Here is a 26,556-nt window from a genome sequence, read left to right as displayed (position 1 = left end):
CAAAGAGAGCCGAATGTGGAACATGGGATAGGAAGACATTGTGGGGAGCAAACCGAGGACGAAGCTACACAGAAGGGCAGGGAAGAAGGATATGGGCGAGAAACAACATTAAGCACGGAAAGGGTGGCCAGCAGAACTTGGGAAAGGAAACAACTTGGAGAGATAGGTGTTTGGAAGAGAAATACCCAAGGTAGAGAGAGAAAACACATTCACTCATGTAGTGATTAAAGAAAATAGAAACAATTGTTCATGACAAGCAGACACTGGTGGAAGCAAAGAAGGAGCCAATTAGAGATGATAAACAGGCTATGCTCAGATGGGAGGGGCAAACACAAGTTAAAGGAAATAAAGCCACAGAATAGAAAGCAAGCAAATGTGAGTGACAAAACACAAAGCAAATGGTAAGCAATGGGCAAGTGTATCCCTCAGTAAACTTTTGGCATACCTCCAATATGTCTTTGCTACCAGACAGCTGCACTGTAGGGTAGGATTCAATCTAAAAAGGCTTATTAGGCCTGCTGTTTGTATGTAGGTAGTTATATAATATTTCTATAGTGCGAACCAAGCTAAAAGGCAGTGGAGTACTGTAAATGGTCAAAGACAGGCTTTAAGTCAATGAGTAATATAGGAGAGGAAGCACGGTTGTGGAGGTTAATGCAGCTGTTCTACTGTAATGTTCCATAGTTGGCAGGTTTCATCATGTATGTAGTAGCCAACCTCTCAAGAAGGGCATAACCTTGACAGTGCAACCTATGAGCCCCCTAAAGTAACCAGACTGTCCAGCAGATGATAGATGTGAAATCCTTTTGCTATCAAGGCTAACATCTATCTTAGCCTACACATTTACTCTCACTTTTACATTTGGTAGATAACAGGCCATTGGTGAGCACCCCCATTGACCCCATCCCCTGTTTTTACGTACAAGTACAGTAAGGTCTGATAAGGAACAATTTGCTATATATGGAGGTAACGTGTGGAACTTGAAAAGTGCCAATGTGATTAAGCTCACGAAAAAATGTAACATTGAAAATGGTCATAAATGTCTACAGAGTAGCAGATTTATTTGTTTTGATTGCGTTACCGTTTTATACTCCCACTTAATTTTACCAACAATAACTTGTATTTTGTCTTTATGAAAATGTAATTACTATTGGTCTGGATTATTGCACTTGGATATCAAATACAGTCTTGAAGTCAATTTTGTGCATTATAAATATTCAAATCAAAATCATTCTGCCCACTGCAGCCATTTTTCAAAGTAGCACTGCAGCAAATGTGTGTAATGTACAAAAATGGGAAAAAAATATTTTAAAAAAGAATTGATTTTGCTTACCAGATGATTATATGGCCGGAATGACGATTGAAGATTCCCAGTAAAAGCATCCCAAAGGTGGATAGGATTGTCTCTACTGCTGCTGACAAAGCTGCAAGAAAAGGATGGCACACTTAGATTTTGCTGGGGTGGGCGGCACATCATATCTTCAATGGTCCACTGCACTGTGTGGGCCTCAGAAGAGTGCTCTGTGTCTTTTGAAGCCCCCATTACACATGGGAAGGCAAGGTATAGGTAGCAACTTATCATATAAACATCATGGTTTTATGGTGGCATTTATAAACCACTCATTGTTCTGCTTCATAGTTTATGATGTCACCAAAACCCTCAAATACCGGTTATATTTTCCCTTATGTTGAAAATGATGTCAAAAGGACAGCCTCTCAAGATTTTCAACATTGTCTATTGATTAATTATTGTGCTCCTCATGAAGGCTGAACATTCAAATTGCGATCAGGGCATATTGATAGCTGAACATTGAAGGAAAGGTTTAAAACATCTCTGGGCTTAGCCTTTGCCCAAAATTTAAATAGCAATCTATTTGCAGAAGCCAAGCAAAACCTCAACATTCTAAACACAGTTGGGAACTAATATTAGCTCTCACAGGCCGGCGAAAGCTTCAATAATCTCCCAGCACAACCACTACCTACATTGAGTTTAGTCAGCAGCTTGTTAATAAAAGTCTATTCCTCGAACCCTGTATTTTTAAGTACATAATTAAATATTCGCATCTTTTTATCACACACAATCAAAGAATATAAACATGTACTTCAATTACCATTTTTAATAAACCCTTCCCGGTTTGAAAAAAGTGTGATTTTCAAGCTAGTTGCACCAAAATATGTTTTTGTTTTTATATTAGATTGTGAGGAAATCAGGGCGTATTATACGGTGTGGTTGTGCGGCCTCGCCATGTAATACTCTTACCACCCCCTTTAGGAGCCTTGGGTTTCGTTTTTCAAACCTTCAGCTCAACCTGTGGTGGCGCTGAATCTGAGCAGCAAAGCTTAAACAAAAGAACAACTGTAAAGATTTAAAGAGCACAAAAACAACTGAAGTAGAAATCGTCACAACACCAAAGAAATCCTACACCAGTTTATAAAAATGTACTGTATTTTTATGCATTTTAGACACCACAAAGAAAAAGATTCATTGGAGGGTTCCGCAGATCTGTACAAGATATAATAAACTAAAGCAGTTCACTAAACCACTAACAAGCCTTGGCAAATTCGCCGAATTCGACACTAAGAAACTCTTTCAAGGAAAACTTGAGTAAGTGTCAATGAGCTCGGTTAGGTAGTACTTAGGGCGACCTCCTCCAGCAGGGGGCCCAGCAATGTCCTCAAGAATGGTTACCTTCACAGAAGAATCAGTCTTCAAGCAGTTTATCCGCATTGCAATGGATTCCTGTGGTGTGGTCCTGATGCAAGGGATGAAGGATGCTGAACATGCTCCAAGGATGATATGGATGAAGCGGAGTCGTGGGGGTCTTTCTGGAGACACACCTCGGTCCACAAAGACTGGCATAGTCAACAAATTTGACACTTGGAAACTTTTTCAGTAAAAAGTTTGGGCAAGCTGTAATGCGGTCACTTATAGTCACTTTAGGTGGCCAACTCCAGTAGGGAGCTATACGGGGGGCCAGCAAGGTCCTCAGAACCAGTTACCTCAGCAGGTGAAGCAGTCTTCAGGCAGTTACAAGCACTTTTATCCTTGGCAGGGCTTTCCTATAGAAGTAGTCCTGATGCAAGGGATGAAGGATGCTGAAGATGTAGAAGACGTACTGAGTGCAGAGTTGGATTTTAATGCACAGATTATGTTGATGCCTACAATACAGCCTTTCGTAGTCCTATTCAGAAGTTAGCAGGGCTGAGGTGTCGGCCTGTAATTCCGCACTTGCCAATGGGGCTACTAGCCTTTCCATAGTAAAAACAACAATTTAGTATTGTCATGATGATGGAACTCATTAAGCCCCCGTAGGAATGGGAAATGTGATATTATGTTCATGTCATTACTCCAACTGGGCTGGGGCAGAGGAGTGCCTAATTCAGATGTAAGTAATGTATATCTGCAATACGGGAATGTTTTGAATGTTAGCATTTTGATAGTTACCGATCTGCAATTATTGACACACAGTCATTATGGGAATAGGTTCACAATGACCTTTACTATACAACATGTCGCAACCACTCACACCTTCTATGGCCTCGTCTGATCCAATGGCACAACGCACCACAACGCCGACCCTGTTGTTCCTCTCCTGGAATGTCAATGGGCTGAGGGACAAGATAAAACGCGGATTGGTGTTACAATATCTGAAACTCATGACCCCGGCAGTTATACTGATACAGAAGACACACTTGATGGGTTCCATGTGTAAAGCCCTTGACGGGTGGGGGTTTCAATTGGCAGTACATTCAGAGTTTACCACAGGATCCAGGGGTGGGGATTTTAGTGCGAAAGGGATTCCCCCTCATTGTCCACTGCACTTTTAAAGATGACCAAGACCGCTTTGCAGCACTCTCGATTCAACAGGAGGGTCGTCTGCCTAACTTAGTGACTGTCTATATCCCACCGCTCTACATTCCCCCGCCTTCCAAGATCTGGGCAAATTCCTCCTAACGTTACCGGACGGGGACTTAATACTACGGGGAGACTTCAACATGACCGTAAATGATGCACTGGACCATACGCCTGCACTCCCCCAACATCGTTTAAGCTCACCCTTGGCCACCTTTTTAGAAGCACACAGCCTATTGGACATTTGGAGGTTCCAAAACCCACTTGAGAGACAATACACCTTTCACTCGGGAGCTCATAATAGCCTCTCCCGCATAGACTACATATTCACAACACTAGACGACATGGGGAGGATAGGGATGACCACACACTTACCAAGAGGGATCTCTGATCACTCCCCGGTAATGGCAGAGATTCAGGCGCACTGCACTATTCAAAGTCGTATGTACACCATATACCCAGGATTCCTCCTAAACTCAAAAATCAAGAAAAGTTTAGTCACTGCAACCACGCAATAATTGCAAGAAAATGAGGCGTCAGTCTCCTCCCCATTAACGCTATCGGAGGCTTAGAAACCAGTGATACGGGGACAGGCTATCTCCCTAATTGAAGGGCATAAAAAAGAAAAGAAAAATGTAAGAGACCTTGGAGCAAGAGGTACAGCAATTAGAATCCCAACATGCTGCTGGGTCCACTGACGCTACGGCGCATACATTACGCATGAAAAGACAGGAATACAAAGAACACCTTTGAACTGACGCCAAGTCCTGTCTACAAGCAATCCAACACCGGATCTATGAATCTGGAGACAAAGCAGGCAAACTTCTTGCCTGGCTAGACGTGAGGGACGGGCGAATAGATGGATAGCGCAGATTAGAAAATAAAACGGGGATGTCACATCATACCCACAACAAATAGTGACTGCACTAGCGCAACATTACGAACGAATCTACACATCTACGAGTACTACCACTGTCCAGGAAGCACTCGCATTTCTTAAAGACATCCGCATGCCGAGGCTCACTCCTTAAGAAACTGAGGGTCTAGAAGCAGACATATACAATCAGGTAAGGCCACTGGTCCTAATGGCATCCCAATAGAGTTATATAAACATACGGCGGACAAGATAGCCCCATATATGCTGAAAATGTTCGAAACGAGTCGTGACATGGGATCACTCCCTAGAAATCAACATCTGGCAACTATTGTGGCCATTCACAAGCCGGGCAAGCCAGCGGAGGAATGCACATCATATCGACCAATCTCTTTAATCAATGCCGAAGGGAAAATCTTAGCAAAAACGTTGGTGTTTAGGCTAACACCCCATCTCGTCAAACTGGTCCACCTGGACCAATCGGGCTTTATGCCTGGCAGGAACACAGCACTGAATCTCAGGCACCTGCATTGCGTACTAGGTCGAAAACATACAGTACAGGAAGACACCACAGTCCTCCGGCTGGACACAAAAATGGCCTTTGACTCGCTGGAATGGGCCTTCTTGTTTGCGGACCTTCAACATTTAGGGTTCGGATCGAAGTTCTGTTCCTGGATACATCTGCTCTATACCGACCCTGTGACACATGTAGTCGCCAATGGACGCATATCACTGGAGATCACCTTGGGTAGGGGGACGAGACAAGGCTGCCCATTGACACCCTTATTGTTCACACTGGTCCTGGAACCACTGGCGGCTTGGATATGGTGGGATCCCATGGTCCGAGGTCTAAAATGGAGGGAGGGGTGGGAAGATCGCATCTCCCTCTACGCTGATGATGTTCTACTATATATTGCCTCACCCACGCGATCCCTCCATGCATTACTCAATATCTGCGCAGTGTTTGGTTCGGTATCCGGGTATGCCATTAATTGGGATAAGTCCGTACTATACATAATACATGGACAGCCCCCGCGTCTCCCAAAGGAATGCAAGGTTCAGATAGTCACGGATAGTTTCAAGTACCTTGGCATACATGTAACATCAGATCCGGACACATTTAGAACACTTAACTTGCAAGCCCCTCTGCAACGGCTGAAGCGCGATATCAAGCATTGGAGAGCACTACCACTCAACCTACTGGGTGGAGCAGCTCTTTTTAAAATGACGGCCCTGGCCAGATTGCTATATGCCCTACACAACACGCCCTATCCAGTTCCCAAATCGTATTTTAAAGAAGTAAATTCAGAGGTCGCTGCTCTCCTATTGGATAGCAAACCGGCAAGAGTGGCAGCGAAAAAACTGGTAAGAAGTTGGTATGATGGCAGGATAGCCCTACTTGATCTCAATGCGTACTATTGGGCTTCACAACTCACAGTCATCAATCAATGGCTTCATGTACCCGACATAGACCCTGCCTATCGCCTAGACAAAATGGCCCTGGGAAAAGGAGGTGTTAATAGGGCGCTCTATTACAAACGGAAAGCCTGTGACCTCATGGGCCCAACGGCACACTCAATCCGTATAGGGCACACGGTAAATAAGCACCTGGGCTGGTCAGACAGACTGATACAACACACTGCACTGTGGGACACAGGCAAATTAGGAACATTGGGAAAAAGCAAAGGTTTTAAAAAATGGGATCTGATAGGCATCTCCTGGCTGGGGGACTTCTGGCACAATGGAGAGGTCGTCAGTTATACCTATCTACAAGAACAATATACAATGGCTCCGGGCGAACAATTCCGATATATGCAAATTAAACATGCGATAAATGCAGCCCTCCCAACAGCAGAAACACTCCCTGAATCGTCCGCTTTAGAAGACCAATTGCTTACCGACTATCTACACAAAAAAGCAACCTCACTAACCTATAAAAAAAATCATTAATAACCAGACAGACCCACTTGACCGACTCAGGGAGCTCAGGAAGACAGCGGTTGGGGACATGGATCACCCCGACTGGCAAGAAGCGATAGCATCGCCTAAAGAGGTGGCAATCTCCTCTAGACTGCGGTTGGTACAGTTTAAAATATTACACAGGACCTACTATACATGGGTAGTACTGCACAAGATGGGAAGAAATCCTGAACCATGCTGTTTACGCCTTTGTGGCATCATAGGTACCTTTTATCACACCTTATGGGAATGCACAAAGCTTACACCGTACTGGAAGGCAGTGATGGGAACCATCACGGAGGTCACTGAGAAACAAGCCCCGTCTGAGCCTAAATAATGCCTCCTCAACGTCTGGGAACCAACAGACCTTAACCACGCTGAATATCAGAGGGCAACGGCAGGCATGATGATAGCCAAACGAAACATAGCGCAAAAATGGGGAGTAGGAAATATACCGACTTTAATGAACTGGTGTAGAGATATGGATATCAACATAGTAGGGGAGAAGGCCACATTTATTCACAGGAAATGCCCAAAGAAATGGGGAAGGGTGTGGGGCAAATGGAACGTATATAGGGGGAACATCTGTACACCTCCGGAGTTGGATCGCGACTCGGACAAGGACCTGTAACATTACCGAACTCTTATAAGTGTTGTAGTCCATGTAGGAAATGCATATCGATTGACTGTATGTGACTGATATCATGATCGTAAAATTGTATACGCAGATCTTTGTAGTTTCAATAAAATAAAATAAAAAATAAAAAAAAACTAATTTAGGGTTATTACTGCTGGAACATGTAAAAGTAAATGTTCCACTTTTTACCATTCAGCATCCTGACTTAGGGTTCGTTGGGTATACCTTAGGGATGACCTACATATATTAAAATGGGAGGTTTGGCCATTGCCATTACCTTAAACAGCAAAGTCGAGTTAGCAGTTTGAAACTGTTCTTCTGGCCTGCAGTGGCAGACTGGGATTTTTACCGTGTCATGGTCACGAGGGCACAACTGGAGCTTCAGTCTACGAGAGACACTTCAACTTACAGGCCCTATCAACCCCAGGTGCCATGAACCAAATGGTGCTTGCCAATCGGGGACATGCCAATCAAACATGTACCATTTCAAGGATCAGAGCACATGCAGTGCCGTTCGGCAGGGCTCAGAGCATTTCAGAACCACACCAGTACCTAGTAGCAAAAATGCAAAATAGGGACACAAAGTGGGGGTAAACCTGCAAAAACTGTGTTTCCTTACACAACCCCCCTTCCTCCAGCGAATATGTCTAGGAGAACTCAACCTGACTTTTGGTATGTCTCCTTGACTATTTAGCGAAGAAGGAGGTAGGGAAACTGGCTGACCACTGCTGGGCCTAGTCTGCCTTTCAACCTTCGGCCAGGGTAATACCCTTTGGGTAGCTTATCTCCCTCAACTACGACAGACCCCAACCTGAATTGGGCCTTGGCAAGGATTGTCTCTCTCAACATTCTCTCCACCCTATACTTGAGTCTGTGCATTACCTACCTTACCCAACCCTAGCTAAGCTAGGGCAACACATAGCTGACCCAAAGAGGCCTTCTAACACTTGAGTATCCCCACACTGACCATCAGGGATCAAAAGGCCTACCTGACTTCCTATCATGGGGTCTGATCCCCAAAAAAGGATAGTTCTGCCACAAAGGCAAGCACCCAATAGAGGCTACTGACAGCCGTCAGTGCCCAGAACCTCACCCTGAGCTCTCCAGCGACATGGGTGGGATACCCAAGTGGCAACTGGGGGTTACTTGGGGCCTTTCTAAATTTACAGAGTGAGGAGCTACTACCGCAGGTGGCAGACCACTCCCTTCCACCAAACTTGCTGTCAGTTCGGGGGGGGGGGGCACCCTGACTGTGCAGTTGACTGAATATCTAGAGGTTCTTGAGAGTCTGGAGGGGACCTCAGCAGGGCCAGTCTTGGGGCCCTTCCCTACTTCAGTAGGTGGCCCAGACTCCCAGAGCCTCTATGAGTGGCCCTCCTCTCCCATCTTTACCTTTTTTCTGGGGCCTACGGCCTCCAGGATCTTTGGGACTGGAGGCACCATGGGCGGCTACCGCCTCTGGGGTCAGACCAACCTCTTGAAGATCAATGCCTAGGAGACAATCTAGGGGAGGTCAGGACTGACTATCATCCTATGCCAGCTCAGGGCACTCCCTCCTTCTAGGAGCAGTAAGGCCACAGGAGTCTGTGACCTCCCTGGAACTACCAAACTCTCCTTACTTCTCCTAGCAAATATCAGTCTACGGACACTGACCTGTCCACTGCTATGGTGCGAGTGGCACCTGTATATTTCAGGGCAGTGGTTGGGATCCTAAGTACATTTAAGGTGGTGGAAGTGCCTACTCCCACCCTCAGGGATCACAAGCTTACCATATTGACTCTCTCCCAGTTGAAAGCTACCAGGACCTCCTCATCTGAGAGGTCCTCCTCAAAGGTTACACTAGCCACCCCAGGGCTAACCTTCATCTTAACCGCGTGCGGGCGGGCGGAATTCCGCTCGCACGCTGAGATTTTTAAAACCGCACTTTACATGACGAGCTGGGCTCGTCATGAGCGTGCGAGGAGGCTACCTCATGACGAGCCCAGCTCGTCATGAGAGTGGAAGGGGTTAAGGTAGGCTGCAGCCCCTCTGTAGTGTCCTGACTGCTGGCAGTCGAAGCACTTACTCATGTCTGATACTTTCTTTAGCCCTGGGTCGGTCTGGACACCCTCTCTAGGGTTCTGAGGGAACATCTTTGGTAGGTTTACTACCTTTTTCCTTTCCCATCTGTGGGCCTAGCCCCCCTTCTTAGAATCACCGTTCTGGGTCTTTTTGGGTACACTTCTCCCACTGACCTTGGTTTGATCCATTTCTGCAGCGGGGCACTGCGGGTCAAATCTCCATTTTTTGGTGGGCAGGTTTCCTCTCCAAATGTAAGCTAGTGAAATCTGTCCAACTAAATTTTATAATAAATGACATATTGTAACTATTTATATAGTTCTTATTACCTCTGATGAGGCAAAGCGCTTTATTTGGCACATAGGACGCTACTCTGGAACCCAAAGTGGATTAGTATACGGAAATAAAAGTTGTTAATCTGAGTGGTAGGCACGTTAGTTGGTTTAAATAGGATAAAGGATGGATAGAGGAGGGAAGATTCTAAAAAGTGTCATTACACAGATCATACTAGTTCAATGATACATAGATAGAATGACTTTATTTAGACAATCAAGTCAATTAAAGTACAAACAAAAGAATTTAACAAAGATGTACAAATCGATTCATCATCATTCTTTAGTTTTGTTTGCCCAAAATTGGCAGGATATGCCCAGGCGTGGGTCCCTTGCTCACTTTGCCACTGGATTCAAGCTAGCCTGGCTGATGACGGCTGATTAGCCAGAAACCAGTCCCAGGATGCTTGAACCCGGTCAAGGGAAGACATGGCTTGGCAGTTCGGGCTGGACTGTTCCCATAAGGCACAGGGTCAGACTGATTTGCATTTGGCCATGTCTGAACTGGGGTGGCTGAGTGAGCTAAAGAATGATGATGGATTAAACCCAGATCAGTTGACTGGGGGGGGGGGGGGGGGGGGGGGGGGAGTGCTTGCAATGTTCAACACTCCGTCCATCATCCCCTTTGGTTTTGTTTTGTAGTTTTAAGCATGGTTTGAAAAGCAAATTGGAGAGAATTGGTTTTTTTTGTTTTCAAAGAGTCGAGATGTATTAAGTGGACTCCTTTGTCATTTAGCCAGCACCTAAGATATTTGTATTTGTTAGATTTGGTCAAACAGTGGTTTTTCAAGAACAAGGCACCTATTTTTTTTATTTTTTCTACTGAATATTACAATGCTTGTTATTTCTACATTTATTGGCATTGCATCTGAGCTTCTATGTTTGTAAAATGCATTAAACCAATCTTTGTAGCCACATCACCGTTTGAGTTAGAAGAACCACACCATTTGTGTAAAGCAGCATAGTTATGGATTGATTTGAGAGTTTTGGAGCCTGGCCGAGAACAGAATCCAATTCAGGAACCAGGTCATAAATATACAAATTACAGAAGGCCAGGGCTAGTAAGCACCCTTGTTTAACAGCGTGGTGGGTCTTTATTTTACTGGAGAAGGAACTGTTATTTCGCAGTAGTGGTGATGGTATTTGCCAGGCAGTATGTTTGGACCAGAGCAACTGGTGGTTTACATGATCAAAGGCTTTGCTGTAATCTTTAAAACAGCACTAGAGAAGCTAGATTTCGCTTTGTGTTTGCTACAAGCAACTTGATGGTCACACGGTTATCAGAGGTGCCAGAGAAGAGTCTGGAACGTGCTGCTGAGGTGCTGCCTGCTGTAGTAGTTGTGCGGAGTCTTGGATTGCAGTGGGCAAAGACTAATGGATGGATAGACTGCACATATTCTTAACTTTCAAGCACTGAAAGTGAGAAGCTGGTCCTTCACCCCACAGTGAACTTGAAAGCAAGCAAGTGCAGCCAAAGACTGGGTTTGAGTCAGAAGACACCCTACAGATAGAACAATGGTTACATTAAGGGGTCATAGACCTTCACGAAATCCCAGAAGGTCCTGCAATACTGGATACATCAGCCTTAAAATGGAAGCAGCTGTTATCGCCATCTGATTCCCACAGTATGATCCTGGTGCTATTCCATAAACTTCATCTCTTTGACCCGGGTTTTCCCCAACAATAGGCTACTTAGCCCAAGATCAACCTGCTACCTTAGAAGAAGTTGGAAGGATGAGAACTCACAAACAAGTGCTTGGGTTCAGGGAGGTCATGCGAGGATACCAGCAGTAGTCATATATGGTGTCTCCTTCAGCCATCTGCAGCACACGACTCTGTAGAGAAGGAAGCAAATGTTTCAGAGTTCTTTCACTCTTCTGTATTCAAACATTTAGGAGGCTTAGTTGTGATTTGAACGTACAAGAGAGATTCCCTCCCACACATTAAAACCATGATTTTTATGTAAGACTCAATATCATCATCATCATCAATTCTTTATTCGGTGTTTGCAACCAAAAAAAGTACATGAGCAAATACAGTATACAAAAACACATAAAATCAGGGTGGAGCCAACCCAACTCGCGTCAATAGTCAATCCCATATAAAACATTTTAGAATCAGGTGAAACATAAACAAGGCTAGACTCAGCCACATACCGTAGTGAGCCCACAAAAAGTAATCATGAATATACTAAGATTTAAGACGTGTATCTGCATTCGCTAAAACCTGGCTAATAAGATCCAAGAGTAGTTACAAGCCAAAAGCATATACCAGCACTAATTAAAAAACAGGTAGTTCAAATAAAATAAAAATGGTTTGAAAAGGTTAATGGCTTATCAATGTAATTAAAATACAACCATAAAGAGGGAATCCCTGCACATTCACATAATGGAAACAGAAGAAGTAAATCTGCAGACTAGAAGGATTAACCCAGTGCTCGGAACATAGCAGATGACAAGAAGGCTCAGACCAGCGTGTTACCTCTGATGCACCTGCTCCACTGGAGATATTTGGACACAGCACAGACAACCGTCTGCAAGGACTCTGTGTGCAAGAGCCTCAAGGCTACCTGCAGCTGTCTGCTACCAAGTTGTTTGCAGATTGGGACGATCCATGCTTTCCTAGGGCAGGCAGAGCAGAGCAGAAGAAAAAGAGTGCCAGATATTCCTCAGCCTGCCGGAATGACGGGAATATGATGCTTGTACTAGTTTGTAAGACTCAATATCATGAATGGAGAGAAATTGAAGAGAGTAAGGAATCCTCCCACTATGATAAAAAGGAACACTCTATGAAGGGGTGCATTGAAAACATACAATAAGACGAATAACAAAGACATGCATGAGATAAATGAAAGAAGATTAGGGGTTAGAAAGATGATAGAGAGCCAAACTGGTATGAGACACATTTTAGCTTCAGCATCCACTGTGCTTACATACCATTTCTACAAGAATATCCCAATCATCACTGTACAGCTCCGGAGGAAGGTTATATATTCGTAGGATGTTGTCTGCGCTGTTTGTGAGCAGACAGGATCCATCTGGGGCCCTGGGAGAAACACAAAACCAGGATGGTTATATAAACCAAGTGGATAATATAAACTCCACTGCAACATTATATTTAGTTAAAGATGCTTAACAAACAGACCTGGCAGCCTTTGCAAAAATCTACTTTATTAAAGGCGCTCAACAAACAGACCTGACAACAGTGGCAGGATGTCTGTTTTCTAGGCCATGACTGGTCACCATCTTCGTAATTGAATGCAGTCACTCAATTGGCACTTAGGAAATAAATGCATGCCTAGCACGCACAGGAAGACCACATGGCTGCTGACATGCAAACAGATCCTATATTTAGCCATGCAAAAGAAGCCACAGTGACTGTGGTACGATGGGCGACAGTGAACAGGTAACAGAACACCAGCACAACTTATTCTTCATATCAGCAGAGGTCATCTTATTCATTAAGATCCTGTACAGCCCCAAAATGTGATCCACTCTCTGCTTACATCAGCCTGTTCCTCTTGTCTTCGCATTCATGCCTCTGACCAGCCCCTCACCTATAGACACCTGTACCACTTAACAGTACATCTCACAGGCATGTTATCAATTCAAAAGCTACTGTTATTCCCTTCTAGAAACCAACCACAAATTCCTTCCATGGCATGGCCTTCTCTGCATACGTAACTGTCAAGCCACACTGAAGCCAACGCCATTAGCACCCAAAATATGAACTGCAGACTTCAGATGACCGGGTACGAGTTACGCCTGGTACATACAATTTGATTTTCTTTTCCATTTCCTACAAGTTATGTAAACGTAGCTGGTCCATCATAGTACTGGCTCAAACTCGCTTTAAAACTGGTTTGATTCACAGCATTTCGTCAAGTGCCTGATATAATGCATGACTAATGGCTAGAAAGCATCACAAAATTCTAGATTCAAACAGGGATTAAGACAGAGGCTCACCTTCGAGCACTGTACATGCACAAAAAATGTAAACATGGAGACTAGGCCTGCCAGACAAAGCAGTTTTCACAATCAGATTTGAAGATCTGACAATGCAAGAGTTTGTGACTTTTGTATACTAAATCTAGACTATCTGTTAGAGAAGAAGGTGGTAGGCTGACATGGAAATCAAAATATTAAGATGCAACTAACAAGTAACTGACCCTGCTTCCAGTCATACCAGCAGTGTCAAGAAATTAGCTAAATTCACTACAAACCAATCTGCCTATGTAGGCCGAATATGTACAGCTCAGGAACTGAATGTTACAAAAGTTCAGTTGTGTTAATAATTTTGCTTTAAAAAAACAAAACAAAACCCCAAAAAATGTGTGTCCTCTGAGTTACAAAGTCAAAACGAGCACTTAGTACTGGAAATAATTGAAAAGAGTGTAAACCACAACCTACTAAAAGTTAATTAATTAAAGTCCCAAAGTTGTGAGATGGTAGAAAAACAACCTAAATTTAAGTGCACCCCATAGTGCCTGTGAGAGAGCCCAAGTAGTAAGAAAAAGGAAAAGATAATTAAAAGATTTTTACCTTAACATATAATCCAAGTACCATAATAATATGGTTGCAAAGCAAAGGAAAATAAGTTCTGATTATCTTTTCCTTTTTCTAACTACTTGGGCTCTCTCACGGGCACTATGGGGTGCACCTAAATTTAGGTTGTTTTTCTACCATCTCACAACTTTGGGACTTTAATTAATTAACTTTTAGTAGGTTGTGGTTTACACTCTTTTCAATTATTTCCAGTACTCTGAAGGTGATGCAGAGACTTGTGTAAGATTGTGAATTATATGTTTTTAGTGAATATGTTTCAAATTACTTCTTCTTGGGTTGCAACCCTGATGAAGTCAATGGTGCATTATAACAATGCTTGGCGAAACACGTGTTGGCTGCTAGGAATATTATTTGATATGGAGAATTTTCAATAAAATCTTACATAGATCTATTACATGGATTGAATATAGAGCCCCGGTGTCTGTTTACTACAGGATACTAATCGAGTGGATTTCAACTTGATCAGGACAATTTGACGACCAGATTTCTATTACTGGGACTTGTTGATATACTTGTGTAATAATTTATGAATTATGTACTGTATTGTAGAGTGCTCAGTGAGAACTTTTGAGTTTCTGTAGTTCCCAGAGTGTTATTTGTTTAGTGTGGGATAGTTTGGTAAACTATCCCTCTAGCTTGGTAGCACGTTTATCTTATTGTGACAATACTCTGCCTATACTTATGCTGTGCGCCTGAAATTATACCTGGTTACCATAATTTTGTATTGTCCAGAAATACCTACCTGCACGTAGCTTACGCTCTGCCCATAAGAACCCTCTAATCATTCCTTCCTACAAACGGAAACAAATAGGTGGCTGCAGGTTTGCAGTACTGGCCCCCAGTTTCTGGAACACTCTCCGTTTAGATACAAGAACGTGCACTGAATTTGTTAGATTCCGTAGACTTCTTAAGACCTGGCTATTCACCCAAGCTTATAATTAGACTCTATTGACAACTAACACATGTGGTCCCAGCAAAAAAATTCTTAAGTCCAGCGCCAAGAAACCACTTGGTGTACGAGCGCTTTATAAGAAAATTTAACATAACATAACATAACATAACACAGAAAATGTGCTGAGGAAGCTCTATTGCCTTCTGACCATGAGGAACAAGCAATGCATGTGAGGGTAAGAAGCTTCAGCAGCAATAAGAGATGAACATCACATGCAGTTGTCAAACCAGATCGGTGTGAGGGAGAGAGGATTAAACCGAGCCAAGCGATGTGCAAAAACAGGGGGCATATGACAAAGCCATCTGTATAGATAGTTGTGCACATTGTCCTGCTGCTCTGTAGCATGTCTTACCATTTACAGCCACGGAGATAGTTTTCTGTCATCTTGCAATAATCGTGCCATGCTCCGGTCAGCATTGTTGGGTTGTGGGTGAAATCATACTCTGCTCCACTGCAAAGGGGGTGGAAAAGACAAATGTTGATATAGTGTTCCCCTCCCTCCCTACACCTTCATCAGAACATACACTTTATTGCAAGGTATCTTATCAGCAACTGCTCCATATCTTGTTCTTAAAGGCTGCTGCAACGCGGACTACAGCAGGCATGCCAAGGCAAGACCATCAGCACTGACCACCCAGTGGCAATGCCCCTGGCTTGCCAGCCACCTACTGCAGCCCGAGGCACTGCCAACCAAAGCCATGATTGCAATAAGCCTAAAGGTGGGTTCTCCTGTCCACTGTGCTACTTCTCCTGTGCCCCACCGCCCAAACCCGCACTCTTCAATCTCCGGCCCCACCAAACTCTGCAAACAAAAACAAACCAAGCCAGACACCACCAGGAACAACACACTCTCCACCCTCAACTGCCTACTTCTCAACACCTGTACGCTAAACAGGCCACAAAGGTCTTGGATCCCCCTCAAGATGCCTCTCCGAATTTACTAATTCTCACCAAAACGTGGCTTAACCCAACATCCACTCCAGACATTGCAGTGGCCACCATGCTCCAGATACAAAATCTCAAGGCAGAACCAACAAATCCAGGGGTGGACTCGCTATCATCTATCAAGAGAATATTAACTGTTTCATAACCTCAGAAAACACCAGCGACTGCTTAGAACACCTAGGCTTCATATTCAGCACCAACATCCTAGGAGAGGCCTTACACCCCTCCCCTCTGCCCAGACCAAAATCCAATTTTAGCACCACACTTGCGGGCCATCTGGCATTTGCATCCTACGCCTTCATTCTACTACATGAACTCAACTTTCAAAAGAGGACCAGAACGACACCAAAACCACCAATCTCATGGAAGCTCTGAGCATACTAGGACTCACTAAACGAGTGGACAACCCCATCAACGCAACCAGACAGCTCCTCAACCCCATCTTTACCAACTTCCCACACATTCCATTGAACAAGCCCACCCTGCTCACCGGCTCAGACCACTCAATGGGAGAAGCTGGCTTGGTATTTGATGCACACTTATGTAAGTGGGCACCCTGCACCAATCCAGACAACGATTATGGTGATTTTAGTGGTCTTAGACATCCTTAGAAAGCTCTCTTGGTGGAAGCAGTGGAGAGCAGCCTATAGACAGTCTAGAAAGAGTGTAAAGCAGCTTGTTTTACCTGAACATAATCTTATTGGTATAGATTAAGTGAAAAAGAAACAGTGTATTTATAAAAATATGTATTTATTACAAGACACTCACTAACACATACTGATATATCCTAGCCGGAGAAATACACAACGCACACAATACTTTTCAACAGAAACAGGTAAGTATCACAAATACACAGTGGTCACCAGGGGGAGACCAAAACAAATACTAAAATAGTGGCATGCGAACCATGACTCGAGTCAAGACTATACCCAGAAGACGTAGAAGTGCCGGGGACCCAAGGAACCATATGAGGTAAGTAACCAAGAACCCCACAGAGGCTGTGTGCAGAGTGGGTACACAACCGTGTCCTTAATACAAGTCAATAGGTAAGTCTCAGTTTCAATTTTAAAGGAGGACCCTCCCTAGTGACCCTGAAGAAACCTTGTAGGAACCCTAGGAACCAGTATACTTACACCCGGGAAGCTGGGTGCATAGGTATGAAGTGGCGTCGGACACAGCCGTCAAACTCAATGGGAGACTTCAGGAAGATGCCACTGCTGGAGAATGTGAAAGTGTCTGGTGGAACCCAAAGGAGGATTCAGGATGAGAAGTACCTGCAAGCAGAGGGGACAGAGGTTATGCCACTCAGGAGCGACCAGGAGGCACGGAAGACTAATGGCTACCGATGTCGAGTGTTGCAGGAGAGAAGACGGTGAACTTGGAGCTGCAGCTGCTAGGACCAGGTGACACTGTGGAAGACCAGGAGCCGTTCACGAGCTGTCCCACGTCAGATTTCAACGGTTGAGGGGTCGGTGTCCATCGAGAACAAAACAAGCCCTGGCAAGCGAAGAAGGTGCAGTGTTGGGAGCAGCAAGGACCAGGTGACTCACCACAAGCAGGGGAGTCAGGGCAGCCCCGAGCAGTGAGGTCAGCCTGGAGAAATCAAAGAAGACCCTCAAGAGGATCCACAGGTCGGAGTCACTGTAGTCGCAAGAGGACCTAGAGCAACTCACCAAAGATGCAGGCCCACGATGCAAGTGTTGCTGTGAGGACGAAGATCTTGGTCACTGGAGATGCTTGAGGTTGGGGCTACTTGGAGTCCGAACATCTTTGAGCAAGGAAGCCAACAAGCCTTTGCAACAGCAAGTCGGCGCGGTGTACAGGGGTTCGGTTCCTGCAGCTCCGATGAGGGATACGGGCCTCAAACTTGGTGAGAGGGCAGGGCTGGCCTCAAGATCTGTGAAGAACCACCACCAGTTTTGCTGAGCCTTTCGAAGTCTGTGGGAGCTCAGATCAGCAAAAAGGTCAGCTTTGTTGTGGTGCCTGTAGATGCAGGGAAGTGACTCCTTCACTTCCAAAGGGAGATTCCTTCAGGTCTCTTGGATGTCCACAGGCCTTGGAAGGTTCCTGTATGGAGCACAGGCACGGACGTTGCAGCAGAGGAGCAGGGCGACGAGACCAGGAGCAGCAGGAGTCTTCCCAGTTGAGATCTTGATGGCCAGAGTGAAGTCCAGCGAAGTCCAGAGTGCCCAGACGGTCGAAGTAGAAGTGGAGTCTTGAAATTAATCTTGTCCCACGACGAACCTAGGGACCCACCTACAGGTAAGCCCTTAACCCGGTGGACGCTCATGACGAGCTCAGCTCGTCATGAGGCACAGTGGAGCTGTGCTCATGACGATCTGAGCTCGTCATAACCGCTGCGGAACGCCCACGCGGGTATAATTCCCCTCCTGTGCGGGGTGTTCCATTGAGTGGGCGGAGTCGTGATGAGCTCTGCTCGCCATGAGCACAACCCCACTGTGCAGAGTGACGAGCTGAGCTCGTCACGAGCACTGCGGCGCTGCCCGTGCCCCCCCCCCCCCGCACCGCGGGGAATTAGCCCCGCGGTAAAGGGGTTAAGTACCCTAAGGAAAGGGTTGCAACGATTCAAGGGGTTGGATAGAGGGGAGGATACTCCCATGTCCTGTTTTCAGTTTCGCACCAGAGTGGGAGCCAAAGGCTCACTGAGCTGGTTTGAACTGGACTATGCAAGGAGGGCACCAAATGTGCCCTTCAAGCAGACTGAGTGGCGCCGGCAAGCGCTCCCACCCAGCCCCAATACACTAAACCCTGTTTGGGAGATCGTCACACTTCCCTGTGACAGGATACCTATTGTTCTGACTTCTCTTGCTCAAGCTTGGCTCAGCAGCAGGAGGGCACAATCGTGTCTCTGGTCGGCAGCAGTCATGTTGTGCTGTCCTGGTCTTGAAGACTGGTACCTGGAGTACTGGGCGCCTCCCGGAGGAGCTTTAGAGTGCATGGAATCAAACCTCCCACATCGCAGGATTCCGATATGTTTAATAAAAAACATGACAGGGTGTGTTACAGCCAGTTTAGAGATGGTCGTCGCGTAATGACGCATGGCCACTCTAGGTATCGTAATGGCTGATGCACTTACAACCCAGGAAAATGGACTCTGAAGGTTGTAAAGGTGTTTTGCTCATGCAGGGGCACCCTCGCACTTAGAACCGAGCACCCTGCCTTCAGGATTGAAAGGCCTGCTTTCGGGGTAACTTATAGGTTTTAGAGGCAGTGACCTCAGATATAGGAAAACCTATATCTGTCTTAAGTGGTGCAAGCAGGAGCCAGATCCCCAGAGACAGTCAATACCCCGACCCACAAAGATTACCTCACACATAGACACCTTCTGTGCGGACTACCAACACCACCCCCCCTCCCCATAACTACCTCTGCATCTCAACCCAAGCTAAAAGCAAACTAGTACACAGAAGAACCCCCGACTCACCAAGCGCCACTGAAAACAGATGGTACGATGGTGGTGTCACAGCAATAACAACAGATCAGCCTTTCAGATCTGCATCCATTGAGTCAAAGCCACCAAGTGCTAGAAGAAATGAGGTGGTTGGATTAAATATTATGAGTTGGATATACAGGATGAAAAGAATGCAGTGTTGTCACACTAGAAATAAAGACCCACACTATTGGATTTACGATGCTTGTCAGTTTGTTATCGATTCTTTCAATACCTTCATGACATTATTGAAGCTGGGTGGAGATACCAGTTGTATTGATGCCCTTCCAAACTGCTTTCTTATATGCAATGGACAATTGTTTGAGTCCCTGCTGTTAGGACTTTCAAAAACCAAATAAAAATAATTAAGAAAAAAAACAAACACAGCAAGAGCCTTGACCTCACTGAACAGATTCAAAACAGCTCCAACACCGTGAAATAAATCTTTGCCATAGAGAAGGGATTCATGTCCCCGAGCTGGCAGCTCCACAACATTGCCCCTTTCACAGGAACTCTGTACCCAACCCGCTCACATTTTTTAACTAATAAAATAAAATCCGTTAGCAACAACTTACCCACGCCCACAAACCGGACCTCTCCAACCTCGAATTCTTCCAATCCAACAGCAAGAACGTTCTAAATAACACCCAACCTGCTGGCCAGGCCTTAACATATGGACACCACCTGTACCATGTGCACCATACACTCGGGAGCCAGCATCGTACTTGACCCATCTGTATTGCACGAACAACTATTTTCAACATCTCTTTCTCCACCGCCACCCTCTCGAACTCTTGAAAATACGCCACCATCCTACCACTCCTACAATAGCCTTGAGCGCAACCCATGACATCAGCTAACTACAGAGCTATTTCACACCCAACTCCTACCCAGCCAAAGTACTTGAGAAGCTCATCAACACCAGACTGGCCAACCATGTAAATGCCAACCACCTCCTGGACCCTTCCCAATCCTATTTCAGACTAAACCACAGCACGGGACCAGCCGCATTGCTGCCATGGACGACAACCGCATTGTGGACAAGGAGGGACACGGCAACACTCATCCTACTACACTTCTCAGCAATGTTCGGCACAGTCTCCTAACCCCATTCTAATGCAACGCCTCCATGGGGCCAATAACCATAGTCCAGCACTTTGAGTGCTTCCTGAGAGGAAGGAGCTACTCTTTCAAACACAGCCTTAGTTCTGTATTTGTCTGCCGACTCCAACTTGACCTGTGGCGTCCCTCAAGAGTCCTCGCTGAGCCCCATACCCATCAACATCTAAATGACCCATTTCGCCAACATCATCCTTACACACGGACCGAATGATCAACTCCTAAACCAACAACACAAACTCATCCTCTCCCTAGCAGAAGACATCTCAAACACACAAGCGACCTTCAAAATCAGCTCCATGTGCGAGGTCGTGGACGGGATGAAAATCAACTTCGTAAAACTATGATAAAACAGAAATGGTCTTTTCAGAAACGATAACTCGCTCTGGTCCTTGGTCTTTTGGCCCACAGAGCTAGGACCAACTCCAAGCCCATCCATCTTGGCCAGGAACCCAGGTATTGTGAATGACAACAAAATCTCAATGAACAACCAAGCCAATATGGTTGCAACCAACTGCTTCCACACTCAGAAGCTACTTAAGAAAGTCCTCAGATAGCTTCTACTTGGCACCCGAGGTCCGTCACACAGTTTCTAATCACCAGCAGACAGGACAACAGCAATGTCCTCTACGCCGGCATCACTGTTCAACCCACCAAAAAGGCTCCAAGCCATCCAGAATGCAACAGCAAGACTCACACTCAAACCACCATATTGCACTCACATGCCCAAACACCTTATGAAAATCCACTGGCTTCCTAGCTGTAGACGCGCCCTCTCCAAACTCCTCGCATACATCTACAAAGCTATAAACAACCAAAGCACAGCATACCTCAAGAGCTGCATACAGTTCCGCATACCAACTAGACACCTCTGCTTGCCCAACATGCCCCTCACCCACATTCTACACATCTGCTGATGCAGGGGGCGGGCCTTTTCCTACCTTGAGCCAAAAGCCTGGAACCAACTTCACCCACTCCATCCTAGAGTTTCGTACAAAACTAAAAATCTGGCTCTTCCAGTAGGCCCCAGACAGGTCAGGTCTGCACACCCATTTTAAGGAGCCATGACACTCTCCCGAGTGATGTGTACCGTACATAAAAGGTATAACACAACATCTTTCACCTTATCAATTCCACGTCTGATGCCAACACCCTCATAACAACTTCAACAATATTTTGGAAAGCTATGTTAACACCTACATCCCAATTACAACATGCAAGTCAAAGCTTTCAGCACACTAGGAACTTGCTGTCAATAAAGTGTAAGTCTTCAGAAAGGAAAGAAAATGGAAGGAAATCATTTCTCCCAAAGACATTTTTATACGGACGTCTCTCCACTCCGCATACAGCTCATCATATTGGCCAAAGTAAAGTACCATACCAAACCCACCTATGCAGCCACCAACAGAAGTACAACACTGTTCAGACACACTACAAACCTAGTTCAATTGCATGAACGGAGTCAGCATGTATTAAAGGTTCACGGAGAGGTGTAACATTACAAACTGTGCACCTCAAAGGGAGTTCAAAGGGGATGCTTGTAATGAAAGATGCCAACAAATTGCAGTCTATACGCTTCCAAACAAATAAGTGTAATCCTTTATTGGGATGCTGGGGATGACTGCTTAAGGGCTACGTTCCACTGTTCTGCTCACTGGTTAAGTGAAGGAAGGCACAGAACACTTCCTGTTGGAGAAAGCTGTGGACCTCCGCACAACTTAGTTTATGCCACTCCAGTGGGGACCACTGTGATGTGTGATACTGAGCAAAAGTTGGCCCTCTGAAACACATTTACAGCACTCCAGCAAAGTCTGCTGAGTTGTCTTATCTTCAGCAATAGCTGAACCTTCTCAGATCTCAACGCTCTCAAAGGGTCGCTGGCCTCCATTATCTTGGGCAGTGCATGACAAGGCTCAGAGGCGGCTTAAGCAGGGAGAGGACTAGAGCATCTGCCTGGGACTATTCCCAGTCTTCTGCAGAATGGGTCTCAGTTTCTGCTGACCGAGCCCAGTACTGCATGACTGGTGGGGGAACTGTAACCTATGGCATTGTGCTGCTGGTAGATAGCCACCTCTGGATGCACCTTCCCCTACAGAAAGGGCTGTTTGGGCACTGGCCTCTGTCCCTGCTTGCAGCTATGTAACATCTCTGTGCCTTCTCCAGGACAACTAGCAGTTGGGCTCAAACGTTGATAGGGATCATTACGTCATTGGCTTTTAATGAGTGATCATATTGGGGGGAGGGAACCCCCTCAAAAACCAAAAGGACAGCAGTACAAGCTCCAGCACACCTACGTTTGCACATGGTGGACATGTTAGGTGAGGGATCAAACTCGTGAGTCAGTAGGAGTGAAATACAAGCACTTTCAGTGGAAGCAAAGTGTTTGTTCATACAAATGTTGTACTCAAGGAAGTTAACATGTGGACTCAGCTATAGCCCCTTTATCAGAGGCATGAGTGGAGAAAAAAATGGACTCCAGCATGTCTAAATGCAATAGGTGAAGGTGCCCTAGAACCAGCCAATTGGCACCTCTTCCATGTTCATCATTTTCTACTCACTGTAATTTGTATGTCCATTTGGAGTCTCAAATGCTGTAACAGCAAATTCACACAAAGAACCTCTGTCCAGAAGTAGCTCAACAAATGTACTCTTGGTTTACCAGATATTGCAAAGTTCACAGGCAACTCTCAGAATAAACACCTGCAACTTTTGAAGATTAGTTGTATTTCCTAATAAGGTTGCAGTTTCTGCACCACATAGTCAGGAAATAGTGACAGATTTACAAGGAGGTTTGGAAGTGCTAAGGGGTTGTTCTTTACATTAATATAAAGCTGAGGTTTGTGCACATGACAGGGGCGGTAATGCTGCCTATACAACAAAGACACTCTCATTTAACCTGATCCTGATACGTTGAACCTCTGAGAGGGTTTGTCTTCATTTTGGAGGTTGTGTTTAATGTGCGGCACATTATCGTAAGGTGCCGACCGATAGTCCAGGGAGACCTTTGCGACAGCTGAACTCACTCCACAATCAACGTGATGGATACAGGTCCTGCACATATTAAACACAGGGAATACAGATATCTCACGAGAGACCAGGATTGCTAAATTGTGCTCTTTTTCTGTTTTTTCTCTTTTTCTGTTGATCGCGGTATTGACAACTAATGTGCTGTCAAGTCAAACCTAACAAAGTATGCATGGTAGGGAAAAGGATATAGTGCTAACAGGGTTGTCCCAAAAATAGAACAATACATTTATTATCATCTTCCATTTCAAAACAGCACTCTGAAGTGAAGAGATATCATAGGCAACAGATGCGGTTTCATATGAGACATGTCTAAAAGGTGGAAATTATTTTCTTTTTTCCCCAAATATTGCAGTTATGTTTCAAACACACATAGTGTTCAGCCCTACAAATGGCAATAAGAAGGTTGACCAATTGTAGCAATGAATAATTAATTGAATTACAACTTCCTGTCACAGTGGTGTGCCTAGAAGTAAAAAGTCAAAAAGAAAAAGAATTTCACTTCAATTAACAACTGAATGATATTACTTGTGAAGAGACTGCCAATACCGAATGAAAATGTGAAAGTCTACAGAAATTGATTCAATTAATGCATGGAAAAAGGTCAAACCTGCAAGGGAAACGTAAAAAAAATGGATATTAATATTCCCCTTATTTAACTGCAGTTGGGTTTATTCCATGCAGAAATGTACAGTGAAAATGCACAAAATTCATCCCTGGTGACACTCAGCTGAGTGTTACAATGAATTAGTACCTCGGTCACTGCAAGACTGTACTGAATATTGCAATGATGACTAGCACCATTCGCAGCCATCATTCCTTCTTCCTTTCAGATGCCTTTGAAGCTCAATTTGCCTGGAAATTTAAGCAAGGACCCACAAATATGAACAACACTTCAAAAGTATGAAAAGCTGGCAGGAAATGAAAAAACAATCCGCCTTTAATCGTAAGAAAACACAGATTAGGACTGTCCCTGCTCTTGGGTCATAGGACAACAAATTGACATATGACTTTGGAATGTTAAACGAGGAATCAGGTTTCATTTTTTAAATTATGTCTTAGGTTTGCTTGTGTTGTTAGTTTAGTTTATGTGTTTTTCTACAGCACATAAACCCCAGATGGATTTCCTGGCTCTAACTGACTGAGGACAAAGTAACTCCCCATCTCATGTTTGGATTTCAGTTTACAAGATTTTAAGCAGGTCTTTATAAATGCAGACGTGGTATTTTGATAAAAGATCTGTATTCTGGCACATGTTAAGTTTGGTTTAGAGAACACCATCTCTAATATGCAGCAGCAAAACGGATTCAGTTTTGAAATCTGAATGTTATTTTTTTGCACAACCGGTTTCAGGGAAGAACGCTATTTTATCAATTTTTAGACATTTGATTAATACCAGAATGAAAAAAGAGGTTTGTTGGCATCTATTTTCGCATTTTCTAGCAATAAGCGTCATGGTTCCATGGGATTAAAGGGGGATATTCCACTCCCCTCATATAAGCATGGAACCATGATCTATGAAGAAAGCCATAGTACTTATGCCTTATAAAATGACTCTCCATCTAGGGATCTAGTGAAATTTAGACCAATTTCTCATCTCCGATTAGGAGTAAAGGTGGCAGAAAAGTCTGAGACCTCCTACCCATTCCATTTCCTGGATTCTCATAGAGTAGGATTTCACCCACTTAGTGGAAAGGGATCTGTAGTGTTCACTTGTTTTGGATCATCTTTTCATTTTGCCAATTCGCCCAGTTTTGCAGAGCTGGTCCTTTTAGGCATCTTGCCAGCCTTCGATACTGTTGAGCACTCAGCAATAGTTGCGCTGTAAGCCCCAACAGAGATAAAGGGGAAATGGTTAACTTGGATGCACTCTTTTTTGACCCACTGCTCTAGACGTGTGTCTTGAAGAATTAGGTTATCACTTATGGTGTACTTAAGGACTCCTCCCTGTCACTGATTAGGTTGAATCTCAGGACTGTCGGACCTTGGCCCGACATCTCGCTTGACGACATCACCAGATTGGTGCATTATGGATAATTTGGCCTTTGTTTCAGGGAGTGCCAGCTGTCAAGATAAGCAAGGATTTACTCAAGCTAAACACTGATAAAACCAATGTTATGATTATCGCTGGCAGAAAAAAAACTCTGGACTTGTTAGCTGGGCCCATGTTCACTGTGTGATTTTCATACCATGGTGGTATCTGCAAGACACCTAATTCAAACCTGACAAACCTTTGGATACACAGGTTAACTCAGCAAGGTTTAAAGGCACATTTTTGAAAGTGGTTTCCTTTTGTTATCCTCACCAATGCCTTCCAACCTTGCATGCATGGATGGATTATAGCAATGTCATCTATTTGGGTATCCCGAATGGGCAAGTGAAGAAACTACAAGTGATGCAGAGTGGCTTTAGGAAATCTGACACTTGACAAGCTCCCTGTAGGTCTCACTGGCTCCTGTTGTTGCAGAGCATTCATTTTAAAGCACTTTGCATCGTGCATTCTAACAGAATGGTCCTGCCTTCTTCTTTAAGAAACGCAGACCTTCAAGTACCAGCTGATGCTAGGTGCTTGCTCTGATCTTTCAATGCCCATGCCCAAATTCAAACATCTAAGTCACTCGTTCCATGTATTGGCCCCTTAAGAAATGGCCGGTCCCCCCACAGTCCATCCATATGGCCTGCTGAAAAACCATCAGTTCACTTCTGTTTGCATGATGATTTACTTCGTAGATTTACAGTCCTCGGTTACACATACATTGCCGAGAAGCATATGGGTGCATTTGTGCA

At 44.7% G+C, this 26,556-nt stretch overlaps 1 protein-coding gene across 1 annotated transcript in view; it reads right to left on the bottom strand.

Annotated features, from left to right (window-relative positions):
- WRAP53 (WD repeat containing antisense to TP53) overlaps positions 1-26,556 on the bottom strand; it is a 99,150-nt gene that overhangs the window by 60,302 nt on the left and 12,292 nt on the right. The window contains exons 3-6 of the mRNA XM_078671299.1: positions 15,583-15,681; positions 12,650-12,758; positions 11,460-11,548; positions 1,334-1,424 (exon numbers count right to left, since the gene is read on the bottom strand). Of these exons, the coding sequence (XP_078527425.1) occupies positions 1,334-1,424; positions 11,460-11,548; positions 12,650-12,758; positions 15,583-15,681 (388 nt within the window). The remainder of the gene's footprint in view (positions 1-1,333; positions 1,425-11,459; positions 11,549-12,649; positions 12,759-15,582; positions 15,682-26,556) is intronic.

This window comes from Lissotriton helveticus, chromosome 12 (genome assembly GCF_964261635.1).
Source record: "Lissotriton helveticus chromosome 12, aLisHel1.1, whole genome shotgun sequence".
In the NCBI taxonomy this organism is placed as follows: Eukaryota; Metazoa; Chordata; class Amphibia; order Caudata; family Salamandridae; genus Lissotriton; species Lissotriton helveticus.
The sequence above is the reverse complement of the archived record's forward strand: the minus strand, read 5'-3'. Positions and strand labels throughout refer to the sequence as shown.